Source organism: Hibiscus syriacus, unplaced genomic scaffold, assembly GCF_006381635.1.
Source record: "Hibiscus syriacus cultivar Baekdansim isolate YM2019G1 unplaced genomic scaffold, ASM638163v2 tig00000340_pilon, whole genome shotgun sequence".
Classification (NCBI taxonomy): Eukaryota; Viridiplantae; Streptophyta; class Magnoliopsida; order Malvales; family Malvaceae; genus Hibiscus; species Hibiscus syriacus.
Window position 1 is genome coordinate 9,204,560 of NW_024061783.1, and position 13,420 is coordinate 9,217,979.

At 36.1% G+C, this 13,420-nt stretch overlaps 1 protein-coding gene across 3 annotated transcripts; it reads right to left on the reverse strand.

The window, feature by feature from the left end:
- Positions 1-222: 222 nt before the first annotated feature.
- On the reverse strand, positions 223-13,184 carry LOC120203939 (2-C-methyl-D-erythritol 4-phosphate cytidylyltransferase, chloroplastic). 3 transcript variants are annotated; one of them, XR_005523908.1, is made up of 13 exons: positions 13,022-13,178; positions 12,794-12,867; positions 12,632-12,703; positions 12,343-12,398; positions 12,023-12,102; positions 11,700-11,782; positions 10,650-10,727; positions 9,693-9,761; positions 8,802-8,870; positions 8,650-8,696; positions 683-773; positions 413-553; positions 223-319 (listed from the first exon to the last, which is right to left on the reverse strand). XR_005523908.1 is itself a non-coding variant. In XM_039204074.1 (12 exons), exons 1-12 carry the CDS (start codon positions 13,140-13,142, stop codon positions 482-484), a joined length of 912 nt encoding a protein of 303 aa, XP_039060005.1. In that variant the 5' UTR covers positions 13,143-13,177; the 3' UTR covers positions 386-481. The 3 variants fall into 3 exon arrangements, 1 of the variants encoding a protein (XP_039060005.1); XM_039204074.1 differs by lacking the exon at positions 223-319 and having other exon boundaries at positions 386-553; positions 13,022-13,177; XR_005523910.1 differs by lacking the exon at positions 223-319 and having other exon boundaries at positions 491-553; positions 683-768; positions 13,022-13,184.
- Positions 13,185-13,420: the final 236 nt, after the last annotated feature.

Sequence of the window (13,420 nt, forward strand, 5' to 3'; positions counted from 1 at the left end):
TTAAGACATTCTGATTTTCTCAGCATGGATGGGCGCAGATATTCTGTTGATATACCAATCTTAAGAACCCTTGTAGCACTCAGGAAAGTGAGATCATTAAGGAACATAATTTATTAATGATAAAGTCCAATGATATAATCTGCTGAAATTAAAATTTATAAATTTCATGAAAGTTGATGCCAATTTTATGTGAATTACAAGAGACAAGAAACATTCTTGCAAAGAAATTATTCCTCTACTGCACAATTTCTTAGGCCCAAGTATAACATACAGTTTTATCCTCGCCACCTAAAATACATTTTTCCTAGTTATAGCAACCCTGCAATAAGGAACAAGTTTTCTCAGAAAGAATTAATGGAATGTCTTGATGATCTTAGAAACTCATAAGTGGCTCCTTTTAGAGGGCACTTACAATGTTGAAATGCACCCAAATTCAGTTGTAGCAGAGGAATTGGGAGACCTCAGAAAGTGTTTAAATGTGTTATTTAGTACGGTCAGCCGAATTCATATTCAGAATTCTCTCTGCAAGTAACAAGTCATCGGGAGTCGTGACCTGCAAAATACAAGAATTTAGCACATCACTCGATGCAAATATAACAAGGTTACATTCTCCCATGGAAGAAACAATAAACTATACAAGAATAATTGAGTGTCACTTTCGTAGAATACAAGGTAAGAATACCTTGATGTTGGTATAAGATCCTTCAGTTACATATACAGGATGCTTAAGGTGCTCCACAATGGACACATCATCCGTCACTTCAAGACCTTCTCTGCAGGGAACAATAGATGTTCATAATATGCTCCTTGTTTTATGTTTAATTAATGAACCATAACAAACTAAAGTTAACTGTGGGGATTTTTCATTTTTGTTTTGCAACATTTTCAACAAAAGGGAGGTTCATTGCCTGCATAGAAGATGGAATGTATGAATCCTAATATCCTTTAAACCCATATGAACCGAACTTTATCTACCCATCACAGATGGTTTCCACCAATCCTGTCACTGTTCCTGCGTAAGGCTGGCATCTCACTTGTCTTTCTGATCCCCTAGAGGTTTACACACACACTAAGATACATACACACATATATATAAGTATGTGCATGTGTGTGTGTGTGACCTAATCAACACAGACATCAGTCATTCTTATGACAAAAATAAATAAAATCTCAACTCTCTAGTCTTAGTTGGTACCAAGTTAAAAGTTTATACGCCTAAATTTAGAAGAAACGTGTCTTTGGAAAGTTTATGTGGAAGTCAACAATCTCTCGGCTGAGGGAGGTACATGGTGAGAAGCTCAGACAAGGTTGACTTTCAGATGGGAATAATTTTTCTAATTTTCTAATTTGAAAATTTTGAGAACAATAACATATATGAAGTTACAGAGAGGAAGAAGGGAAGAAGAGTGGCACGCGCTGCTCTTACAAGTGCAAGCTAGATCAGTGTTATCTGCCAAGAACTGACTCCATCACCCCCTCCCCTCTCATGGGGGAGAGAATTGCATGGGGGAAGATAATTGGAATAGGTTAATAAGGTTTTGGAATGATGATGATGGTTAAGTGGTCGTTAATGTCTTGGAATGTTAGGGGTTTGGGTAGGAGGGTTAAAGCTAGAGCTGTAAGGAGGTTTATTGATGAGAAGAAGCATATAATTTTATTTTTACAAGAATCAAAACTAGAAGTTGTGTTATTCGTTAGTGAGGAAAATGAGAGGGAAATTTCTGACTGGTTCGGCAGTATCTTCAGCTGAAGGTTTTGCTAGTGGGTTAATTACTATGTGGAATGAAAAGGAGTTTGTTGTTCAAGAAGAATTCATTCAGAGGAGATTTATGGCAATAACGGGTATTCTAGAAGGTTTATCAGGGGTTTTATGTTTTATAAATGTGTATGGTCCGAGTGTGGGTTCAGATAAGGAGCAATTTTTCAGGGAGCTTCTATCCTTTTTGGAGAATGTGAATTGCCCTGTATGTTTGGGAGGAGACTAATGTTGTTTTGTCATAGGAAGAGAAAGTAGGTGGTGTTGTGAATGTTGTTTCATTGGGTGTTTTCAATGAGTTCGTGTGTAAAGCAAATTTGGTGGATCTGCCTTTGTCTGGAGGACGTTTTACTTGGTGTAATAATAGGGAAGTTCCGACATATGTTAGACTGGATCGTTTCCTGGTAGATCAGAGGTTTTTTATTGTTATTTCCCAAGATAAGTCAAAGCCTACATTCAAGGTCTTTTTCTGATCATAATATGATTTTGTTGGAAAATAGTGAATTGAATTGGGGACCTAAACCATTCACGTTGTTCAATTATGTCATGGAGGAGGCTGGGTTTAGTGAGATGATGGAGGAGGAATTGGTGAAATTACGGAAAGAAGATGCCCATTTCCAATCTGTTTAAAGGAGTGAAGGTGGCGGTAAAGAGATGGTTTAGGAACAACTATCTAGAGCTACCTGGAAAAATTAATAGTCTTGAGAAAGAAATTCAAGAGATGGAATTAGATTTGCAACAAGGTCTCCCCACGGTGTCAATGAAGGTATTAGTGGAAGCAAAAAAAGAATTATGGGACCTGTACAAGAAAGAAGAATAGATTTGGTTTCAAAAGTCAAGATTGAAGTGGGGTTTGGAAGGAGACAAGAGCACAAGATTCTTTCACCAAAGTGCAGGAGTTAGAGGGAGGAGAAATTGTATTAAGTCCCTCAAAGTGAATAATGAAGTCATTTTTTATCCTAATTTAATTAAAGCTTCGGTGGTGGAGTTCTTTAAAGGATTGTTTAATCAGAAAGATACCTTGGAGGTTGAGGAATTGGATTTGGAGTTTTTAAAACTTTCCAAAGTGCAAAGCATGGCTCTTGAGAAGCCATTCTCCGAAGAGGAAATATGGGAAGCAATTACACATTTGGACAGTAACAAAGCACCTGGTCCAGATGGTTTGAATTTAGGGTTCTTTAAGAAATTTTGGGTAAACTTGAAAGAAGATATGGTGGTGTTCTTTAAGGAGTTTCATCAAGGGAAGGAATGAGACATGGAGGTGAACCATTCTTTTATTTCTCTTATCCCTAAGAGGGTTAATCCGGAGGGGCTAGAAGATTTTAGGCCTATTAGCCTTGTTGGAGGGTTATACAAAATCCTATCGAAGGTCTTAGCTAGAAGGTTGAGTATGTGAATTAATGAGATAATAAGTCTGGCACAGTTTGCGTTTATACCGGGGAGACAGATAATGGATTGTTCGTTTATTGCAAATGAAAGTATTGATTTCTAGAAAAAAAAAAGGGCTGAAGGGAGTAGTGTTTAAGGTGGACTTTAAAAGAGCATATGATTCGGTTGATTGGTTGATTTTGCTGAAAATAATGGCAAAAATGGGGTTTGGTGAAAAATGGTGTTCTTGGATTTTTCAATGTCTGTCAACAGCATCCATTTCGGTATTAGTAAATGGATCACCTACGGAGAAAATTCAGATTGCTAGAGGATTACGACAGGGTTGTTCGTTATCTCCTATGCTTTTTAATTTTGTTGGTGAGCTGCTACATTTGCTGCTGGTCAAAGCAGTGGACTAGGGATTGTTTTCGGGCTTTGAGCTAGGTAACCAAGAGCATTCCTTCATGTTGTTGCATTTGCAATTTGCGGATGATCTCATAATTTTTAGTAAGGCCTCTATTCATGATTTGCCGAACGTTAGAAGGGTGTTATTAATTTTTGAAATGTTGGCGGGAATACAGTTAAATCTAGCCAAGAGTAGAATCTTGGGCATTAATGTTGAGGCGGAGGTGCTAGCTTGTTGGGCTAAGGATATTGGTTGTTCAGTGAGGTCTTTTCCATCAGAGTATTTAGGATTACCGTTGGGGACTAAGAGGAATTTGGTAGCCTTATGGGAGCCGGTTGTTCAAAGATTTTATAACAAGTTGGTTGGATGGAAGGGTCTTTATCTTTAGCTGAAAGGGTGGTTTTGGTGAAATCGGTGTTGTGTTCTCTCCCCATTTACTTTCCTTCTATTTTTCGAATTCTAGTATGTGTGTTGAAAAAATTAAACTCTATTATGGCAACCTTTTTTTGGGGTGGTTCGACAGAAAAAAGGAATATTCATTGGGTGAATTGGAATTTGGTGTGTAAGCCTAAGAGTTTGGGGGGTTTAGGGATTCCAAATTTTGCCCTTTTAAACAAGGCTTTTATGGGAAAATGGGTTTGGAAATTTGCTTCAGAAAAGGGATCTTGGTGGAAAAGGGTTGTGTTGTGTGTACAACATGGATCTGAACTCTTATATGATTGGGAATTCTTGGCCTACACGTGCTTCGTGGATTTGGAGAGGAGTTATTAAGAACTTCTTTTCTAGTGATGAGTTTGGGGATTGTCTTATGAAAAATGTGTTTGAGAACGGGAAATGGAAAGACAATGAAATTTTGGCAGGATTTATGGTTGGGTTCGATTCTACTAAAAGATCAGTTCCCGAGGATATTTTCTCTCTCGAACAATAAAGGGGGTAAAGTTGCAGAGTTTAGGGTGAATTATTCTTCAGGCTGGTGGTGGGATATTCAAGTGAGAAGGAATTTGGTGGATTGGGAGGTTGAACAATGGCTACAGCTTATGTCTTTGTTAAATAGTATTTCTTTGTTTTTTTATAGGAATTACAGGCCTCGTTAAAAAACCCCTTCTTGATTAATGGAGCTCGTAGAGAAGCTCCTTAATCAGTGGAATGAGGAAAAGTACGTCTTAATATTTCATTAATCACAAGAAAGTTACATAAAAAACACAACAGAGAAATACACCCCTTACAGAAACATAAAACTATAAAACAACCCTAAACAGTAGTATCTCTTTATCAGCTTTGGAAGAAGATTGTTAGGTATGGACAGGGAATGGGGAGGGTTGTTTTTCAGCTAAATCATGCATCAAGAAATTTTTTGATTGGGTTGGCACTGAGGTAACTGATGGTACTTGGGAAAGTCATGTATGGGTAGGGGTAGCACCGCCCCAGATGGAAACATTTGTTTGGCAGGTTGCCCATTAGAGAGTGGCACTTAAGGAGGAACTGTTGAAGCGAGGTGCGATAGGGATTGATGATTCGTTGTGTCCGATGTGTTGTAAGTTTGTGGAGTCGGTTTCTCATTTTTTTGTGCATTGTGAGGTGGTCTGGGGATTGTGGGCTAAATTCTTGATTTCTTGGAATGTTTCGTTTGTGGCTCTAGAGAATTTGATTGCATTCATCACAATATAGGATGATCTAGTTCTGAGCTCCATTATTTGGAAATTCATTCCAAGGGCGGTTTTGTGGTCGGTGTGGAAGTGTATAAATGAACTAATTTTTGAGAATAGGAAGGTGGATGGTACGTTGTTCTTCCTTGTTCGATTTAGAATTGCTTCTTGGTTTGTGGCGGGATTTAAAGATGTGCATATTCCTTTTGATTCACTAGTGTGTGATTTAAGACTAGCAGATTTAGTGGGAAGACAGAAGAAGGGTTGTTCTTCTTCATCTTGGTGGGTTCCTCCTCCTTCAGGGTTCGTAAAACTAAATGTAGATGGTGCGATGGTAAAGGGATGGGATAAAGGAGGTATAGGTGGATTGATAAGGGATAGTGAAGGAATGTTGTTTGGTTCGTTTTCTTAGAGGGTCAGGAGTGGTCCTCTTATACTTAGAGAGTTGCAGAGTTATTGGCTATCAAAAGAGGGTTGCTACTTATGGAGGAAATAGGATTAGCTCCAATTCGAAGGACTATTGATATGATCTCGATTATGCGTTCCAAGTCATATATGATGTTGTTCGATCGTGATTCTAGTAAGAACTTTGCAGTGCTTTGATTGAAAACTGAAAATGCACAATGTTACAAGAAAGAAATTGATATAAGTAAATTGAAAATAAAAGGTTGTAGGTTATGATATAGTGGTTTAAAAGGTGATGGAAGAGTGATGGTTGTGGTTTAACAAAATGAAGGAAAGTGGGGAAAGTGTAGTGGTGATAATAATTTATAGTGTGGAAAGAATGGAAGTATGGTGAAGGTAAAAGATGTTATGGTCTAGGAGACGAATGATGAAATAAAAAGTATGGATTTTGACCCGCTAGCTATATGGAGCTAGGAACCAGCAATAAACAAAGATGGAATCGAAGTGATAGAGGGTGGAACGTGACCCACTAGCTATAGGTGAGCTAGGAAGCAACGTTATAAAAAATGAAATGGAGGAAAGCTTCAAGACTGACAAAAAACCGATAGAGTTCTAACCCAAGAACTAAAATGAAAGCAACCTTTCAAAGAGTATATTATGCAAAAAGTTCTTACTAGAATCACGATCGGGCAACATCGTATATGACTCGGAACTCATAATCGAGATCATATCATTTGATATCAGAGCGAGCCGATTCAGTAAACGTATGGTATCATTTTCTCTCTCTTGGATTAGTAAAAAATCGAAAAGAAAAGAAAATTTTAAAGAGGGCGAGAGCAATCTTTTTCATCTTTGAAAAAAATAATTAAGAAGGTTTCGTATTTGTTTCATCATTTCTTTCATTATCTTTACGATTTCATTACCTATTCTCATCTTCGTTCTTTCTTGTAGCCATTCCTTTCTTTACTCACATTATTCTCCAACCAAGCCACAATTGTTTTAGCCGAAGTCTACAAGACACCTTGTAAACTTCGAGGGAGTTCCACAAGAACTTTAAAGGAAAGCAAGAGCGGTAAAAGGAAAGAGTGTACATTAAGGGTAAAAGCCATCCCGAGTGAAACACGAGAGAGACTTTTCTTTGGAGTGTATTGGTGATATTTGTTTTGTGTTGATGAGGTTTATTTTCATCTTTATTAATCTTTTCTTTTCATTATGTCTCGAAAGTATACAAGACCAAATGATTATACAAGAGACAACGTACAAGATTTTACATCAAATTCTCAATTTCAAGATTTCAATCAAGAAATAAGGAGTTTGCTCAAAAAGAATCTCAATCTCAAAGAAGTTGGATCGAATAATTGAAAAAGGTTCTTGTTCACAAACACCTCCACCGAAGATCAAAAGGCAAGTAAAGAGGAGAGACGACACTCGACCTGTTTCTAATTCTACATCCAATTGGAGCGAAAGATCTTACAAGGAGGATCCCAATTTTCAAAAAAGAAGCAATGTCAAAAGTTCAACGCGGAGTGAGCTAAGCAATTTTGCATCTTTCAGTCTAGCTCATCTTCAAGAGTGTTTTGACAATTTTGTCAAATAAACACAATTGCAAGAACTTTTTGCATAATAAACTCTTTGAAAGGTTGCTTTCATTTTAGTTCTTGGATTAGAACTCTATCGGTTTCTTGTCAATCTTGAAGCCTTCCTCCATTTCATTTTATTATAACGTTGGTTCCTAACTCACCTATAGCTAGTAGGTCACGTTTCATCCTCTTCGACCTCGATTCCATCATATTATATTGTTGGTTCTTAGCTATATATAGCTAACGGGTCAATCCATTTCCTTGAGATTCTTCATACTACAAACCAACTCCCTACTATCTTCACCAACCTTTTCATCCTTTATTTTCCTTAACCACAACCATCACTCTTCCTACACTGCTAATCCATTTCAACATATCTTTCATCTTTGCATTTCCATATTTATTTATCTATTTCTATTTTACAACGTTGTTTGCGAATTTCAAATTACATTCAAAGTATTGTGGAGTTCTTACTAGAATCACGATCGGGCATTCACATATATGACTCGAATCTCATAATCGAGATCATATCAACTATTCTCAAATCGGATTCTCTTACTGCTTTAAAGTGGATCAAAAATCCGGCTATATGTACCCCTATGTTTGAGTCTTTGGTGAAAGATATTGCTTCCCTTGTAGAAGGTCAGGACATTATTATTAGGCATACTCTGAGAGCTGCCAATTGGGAAGCAGATAAGTTAGCTAAAGATGGAATAGGTTGAATTATAAGTTGTGTGTTTGGGATGTTGTGTCGTTGTGAGTTGTTTGTATTAGTGTAGGAAGTTTTTTTTAAGTTTTATGTTGTAACAGAAGGTTCTTAGGAACTGGTTTTGTATTATTGTTCTATTAATAAAATCATAGACACTCTTTTCCTCCTTCCAATGTCCTTCACGTTACTGCTGTAACATGGAGGTTATGAAGGGGGGTTTTAATGAGGCTTACCATATTTCTATAAAAAAAATGACATGCTTTTTTAGACTAGTGGTAGTCGCTCAAAACTGATGGAGAGTTAAGTAGAGATTAGAGTTTTAGTTGCTTATGTGCAAAATAGACAATCCCTCTATAGTTCAAGGTATCAAACGACCCTGTATTAAATGACATCAAAGTATTTTGTCATAAGAACCATGTTAACATAGCTCAGTTGAAAAGGAGCAAAATGTGTCTTACGAGAAATGGAAGTAACTAGAAATACCCGAATGAGGACGCATCCATTCCTTATTTATAGGTGCATATAAATGCATAGCTAATGGATTAATGGATCTAAGAAAATATGAAACGCATATCAACTTTCTATCCCAATAAATGAACCTGCAATATAAGATTCTCTTCTAAATATTTTTACAATATAAAAATTTGAAAGACAAGAATATATGCATTTATGTCAGTCAATAACAGAAACGCAATATTAAATTAAATTTTCCCCAAATATTTTTCAAAAGAAGACAGTCAATAAGTAGTTTGACTAGAAAATTGAGAATTATCAAGTACCTATTCACAAGCTCGAAACCTTTTCTCAGCAACTCTGGCTTAATAACCTGTATGATAAATTTGAAGTTGTTCAGTTATGTGTGCGGTATATTCAATTAAATCATTCTCAGAAAGATAATAATATCATATGTTATCTCTTTCAACGAGTAAACCTGTGGGGTCTGCATTTCCCATAGTGTTTTTCGGTCCAGAGTCTTCACTACATATGAATCAGTATTTGTCTGGGCAGGAAAAGAACATATTACATAATCATTTAAATCAATTAAACAAGGAAAGATATAATGAATGGTAATCTTTTTTGAAGTCTTGGTTAAGAATGACAACTAACTAGAGATAAACAATAGGACAAACATGCGATTAATGCAAAGGGCTTCTAATGCATAAAACATACGATTCACTATTTTCCTAGGCAGAAGATCAGGGCATATAGTACAATCAATTAATTAGATAAACATGAGAAGATCATCACCAGTAATATGTTTGTGCTCTTGAAATAAGAATGAAATATGTTAGTCTCTATTTGCTAGAGACAAACAGCATGGCAACCATGTGTTGCATAGAGCTTCCAACAGAATCATCATATATTAAATGCTTGAACATTAAAATGTTGCGTGAATAATACCTATAACAACTAGTAGAAAATGATATATGTGTGACCTCCTTACCATGCCAAGTTAGTCAGTTATCTTTCAGTAAAGGACTATTCCAAAGTCTAATTTATCAAAGAACATTTCTCAAAACTGACATATAGACACAAAAATGCAAAATATCTGTTCATTATGTAACTTCCATTGACAGACGCAGATAGAATTCCATCCCAGATTTTCCTTCTTTGAAAAAATCAATGCTAGACAAAAATATAATTTATATAGTAATATATATCCCAGTTTAGCAATATCATGTTGAAATCTACATAATTTACTTCCATCCTGCTAGGTCATAAAGCCGTTATTTTACATGGCCATTAAAAGTAGTGGTTATATTAGATAGTCTGTTTCAGTTCGAAGGGTATAAGAAAGTGACTTGAAGATTAATATCTCTACCTCTTTAATTGTGGCTTTCACAGGAACCCCAAGTACTGCTGCTCCAATCAGCCAACCATCTTTAAGAACCTAATAAAGCAATGATAGATCTAATAAGGTACTATTTGAACTTCTTTTATAGAAAAAGTTGAAGCTTGATATGTGTAAAGACTCGCATGTAATTGTGTTGTTATCCAAACAAAGATATAAAGAAAGGAAAAGGGGAGTGACTTGTATATAGAGACATGCAAATGATTAAACACCTTAAAGAATTTGTCTCATTGGTTCATCAAAACACCAGGACGTATAAAACCGTCTGTTCCCTTTCACTAACTACTCCACAATCTATGCCTATTTTACTCTATTAAAACTATTTGTCTGTTTCCAAAGTCAGTTTGCACTTGCATCACAAATCCAATAGCACAAATGTGGAAAGAAGTCACCACATTGTTATATACCATCAGCATGAGGGACTAAGGCAGGGCATCAAATTTGTCTGTCACACATGAACTGTAAGCATCCTGGTATCAGAATCTGAATATTGTCCGCTATTATGCTTTAATTGGTGAAAAGACAAAAACAATGGAAAAATATTTCAATGGCTAAGCTACAGAGTAGGGAAATGGTTATGAAAACCTGTCCATTAGATCCATATATTATCCATCCTTACCTGTTTCTATCCTTCCCTGAAACCAAAGCTTAAAGCTTGTCACAGCTAAACAGTTCAGAATAAAGAACCAGTCACTCAAAATAAATGCAGTATTGCATCAATCGATACCCAGAACATGATTCTAGAACTTTACTTGTCACTATGCCATACATAAGAAGCACAAGAGAGTATATACATGGCTTTGATTGATCCAACCTCCCATAGATACCAGGATTACATTCCAATTCCTTATCTTTATTGCTAGACTCTAGAGTCGCACTAATTTCATTTAACTGCATTATATATTACCACATTTATTGAGTCCAAACCTTTTCTACATCTTCAGATGTTACCAAGGGTCGTGCAGAATCATGAATGCAAACAAGCTCAGAATTCAAATCAACTGCCTGTAGACAAAAATGGCAATATAATAAGAAGAAAAAGGTATGGTGACTTAAACATACAAAGGAAGGCATTGTCTTGGAAAATATCAAAGGAAATTCCAAATTAACAAGTCACAGCATCCATCAGAAAATTTCCTTGGAACATAAGACCAGAGAAAAAGGCAAACTATCAACTTATAAGTAAAAATCAGGTAACTAATCAATTCAAATAAAATTGCTAGGGCAAAGGAAGAGATAGAATATAACTTTTTGAGTTGGCATACAATTGTGTGAGATTGATTAGTACTATATTCAGAGGATTGGTATTTTTAGTACATGCTTTGGGAGGGACTATAATTTGAGGAATATAACTAAACTTTAATATCATATATGTTGAGGGAAAGGCCACAGCTACATGCAGCTCTACTTTTGTGTAAAAATTCTGATAACATTCCCATGGGCTTAAGATAGGAAAATTTCTAGAAGTTTATGTTTTAGAGTAATTTGTGTGAAACATACCTCAGTAAGAAAATTTTCAGGAAGTAGGGATATATCCAGATCAGAATTCTTGAATACTGATACTGCTGGACCAAAATTGGGTCCCATTATGACACGTGGAACAAATTTCATTCTATATGGAAGACGTCCACTATTGACAAAAGGTCAAAGATGACACTAAAAACCAGTGCAGATAATGAAAATGGAAAATCTTTATTTGAAGAAAAACTTATTCCAGTCTAGGAGGCACAAAGAAATGCAGAAAAATAAGAATGGAAAATTTTATATGAAGAATAACTTGATTTTCGTAACTTAATTTTAAGTAGAATCTCCAATATATAAAGTGAGCTTTTCTTAATGAAGAATGATGATTTAACCTTCACAAGCTAGAACCAAAGACTAGTTGTATACAAGGATGTTGTAAACAAAAGTATGACATACTGAAACTAACAATGTTCTTTACTCTTTATTCTGAATGTAGAAGCATTTCCCAGATACCTGAAGCCCACTATAAACAGAATCCTGTCTCTCCTTCCCAGGAAGCGTGAATTTAAGGTCTACATTAATTTTGTCTTTGGTTTCTGGGACAAAAAAGCATCATATTAAAAGGAATGTCCCCTGAAGCACTGGAATCAAAAGATCTAGGTGATACCAAAACAGGATGAAATGCTTCTCAAGGTACCACAAGCACAAAACATACATACACATTTTGGGAGTGAGTGCCCAAACGCAGTCAACCAACAAAATGCATATATGAGCATGCATATGTATATTCCGGTATGCATATATTGTGTGTTGGTGTGAGAGAGAGAGAGAGATACCTTCAAAAATGTCTTTGTATGATGGATCACAAACCACAACAATTTCTTTCACTTCAATCATTCGTGAGAAAGTATATAAACTGCCAAAGATAAACAGACATTTTAGGTAAACAGTTACCATCATAATGAACAGATAGACAAAGATAACATTTACAACTGACGTATTATAACCCAATGACAAAAGCGAAAGACACCATGTGGTGTTAACTCACATGGAGCCTCGTACTGTATATTTTCCGAACATTATGCAGCAATCCTTAAATATAAAATGGTACTTGTGGAACAAAATGAATAAGTCGATAAAAGCTGTTCTTATTTACCTATACAAAGCAATTGGTTGTCCTAAAAGAGGTAGATATTGCTTTGGCATGCTTGCCTATTTACACAAACAAAAGAAAACTATTAAAAAAAAGCAGCAATAACAAATAATGAGTAATTTAAAGGAAAGTCATCAGATTAAAAAAGGCATTAGAAATTTACGGGCCATTTCAACAATCAGACAGGAAGATGCTCATGTGATTAAAGAATTCCATTGATGATATATATAAACGAACCCAGCAAACGATAGTATTACTAAATATAAATGAAGGGATAAGAAAGGATACTCACCCCCATTCTTTTGCCTTGGCCTCCGGCTAAAAGAATGACTGAAACGCTTTTTTCTTTCACAATTGCAGAACCCTGAGCGGAAACCAAACACCGTCCATTTCAACAACAACAAAAATACTGCAGTGTATATACAAAGAGGCATAACAGTCAATGTAGTTTTACATTATCAACTTTTTCCGAACACCTAATCCCACAAGTACGGACTCTGGCCCTTCCTCTCAAATCTACTTTTTGCCCTGAAAAAGAAAGCGCTAGATGAAGAGAAAACAATCCCGTTTGGATCCGACCCGGGTCGATATGGGTACCAGATAGGGAAGCGTCTTAGACGAAAAGATGAGAAAAGAAAAAAGATTGAATTGGGAAGAAAGAGGGGAAAAGGAATGTACTTACTTGGAGAAGAGAAGGTAAGTTGAAGGTGGGAAAAGAAAGGGGGAGCATGGGTGGGTTTTGATGGGAAAGGGTGAGTGGCAATGCAGCAAGTGGGAGCGTTAATGAGAAGAAGACTCATCATCTTTCACGGTCTGTTACCTCCCTGGATTACCTTAAACTGGATAATACTTTGACCTCTGCCTCGGCTTCTCCTATATCTCTGGCTATTGGTCTCCAAACCTCTTTTACCCGTTTATTAATTTGTATAATTATACTTATATTTTGGGAGGGCAGGACTGAACTCGATGGGTTCTTACTCGATCTGATCTTATTTGATTGAGATTTAAAAAATTGAATTTAGATTAGATTAAATTTTTAGTAGATGTATTTGGTTCGAGTTTAGAATGAACAATATTTGAT

Coding starts and splice junctions, on each gene's coding strand:
- LOC120203939 (XM_039204074.1), bottom strand. CDS start 13,142: ATGATGAGTCTTCTTCTCATTAACGCTCCCACTTGCTGCATTGCCACT. Junction 8,871..9,692: donor TGAAAGCCACAATTAAAGAG/GTAGAGATATTA, acceptor TTTCCTGCCCAG/ACAAATACTGATTCATATGT. Junction 554..682: donor GATCTTATACCAACATCAAG/GTATTCTTACCT, acceptor TGTATTTTGCAG/GTCACGACTCCCGATGACTT.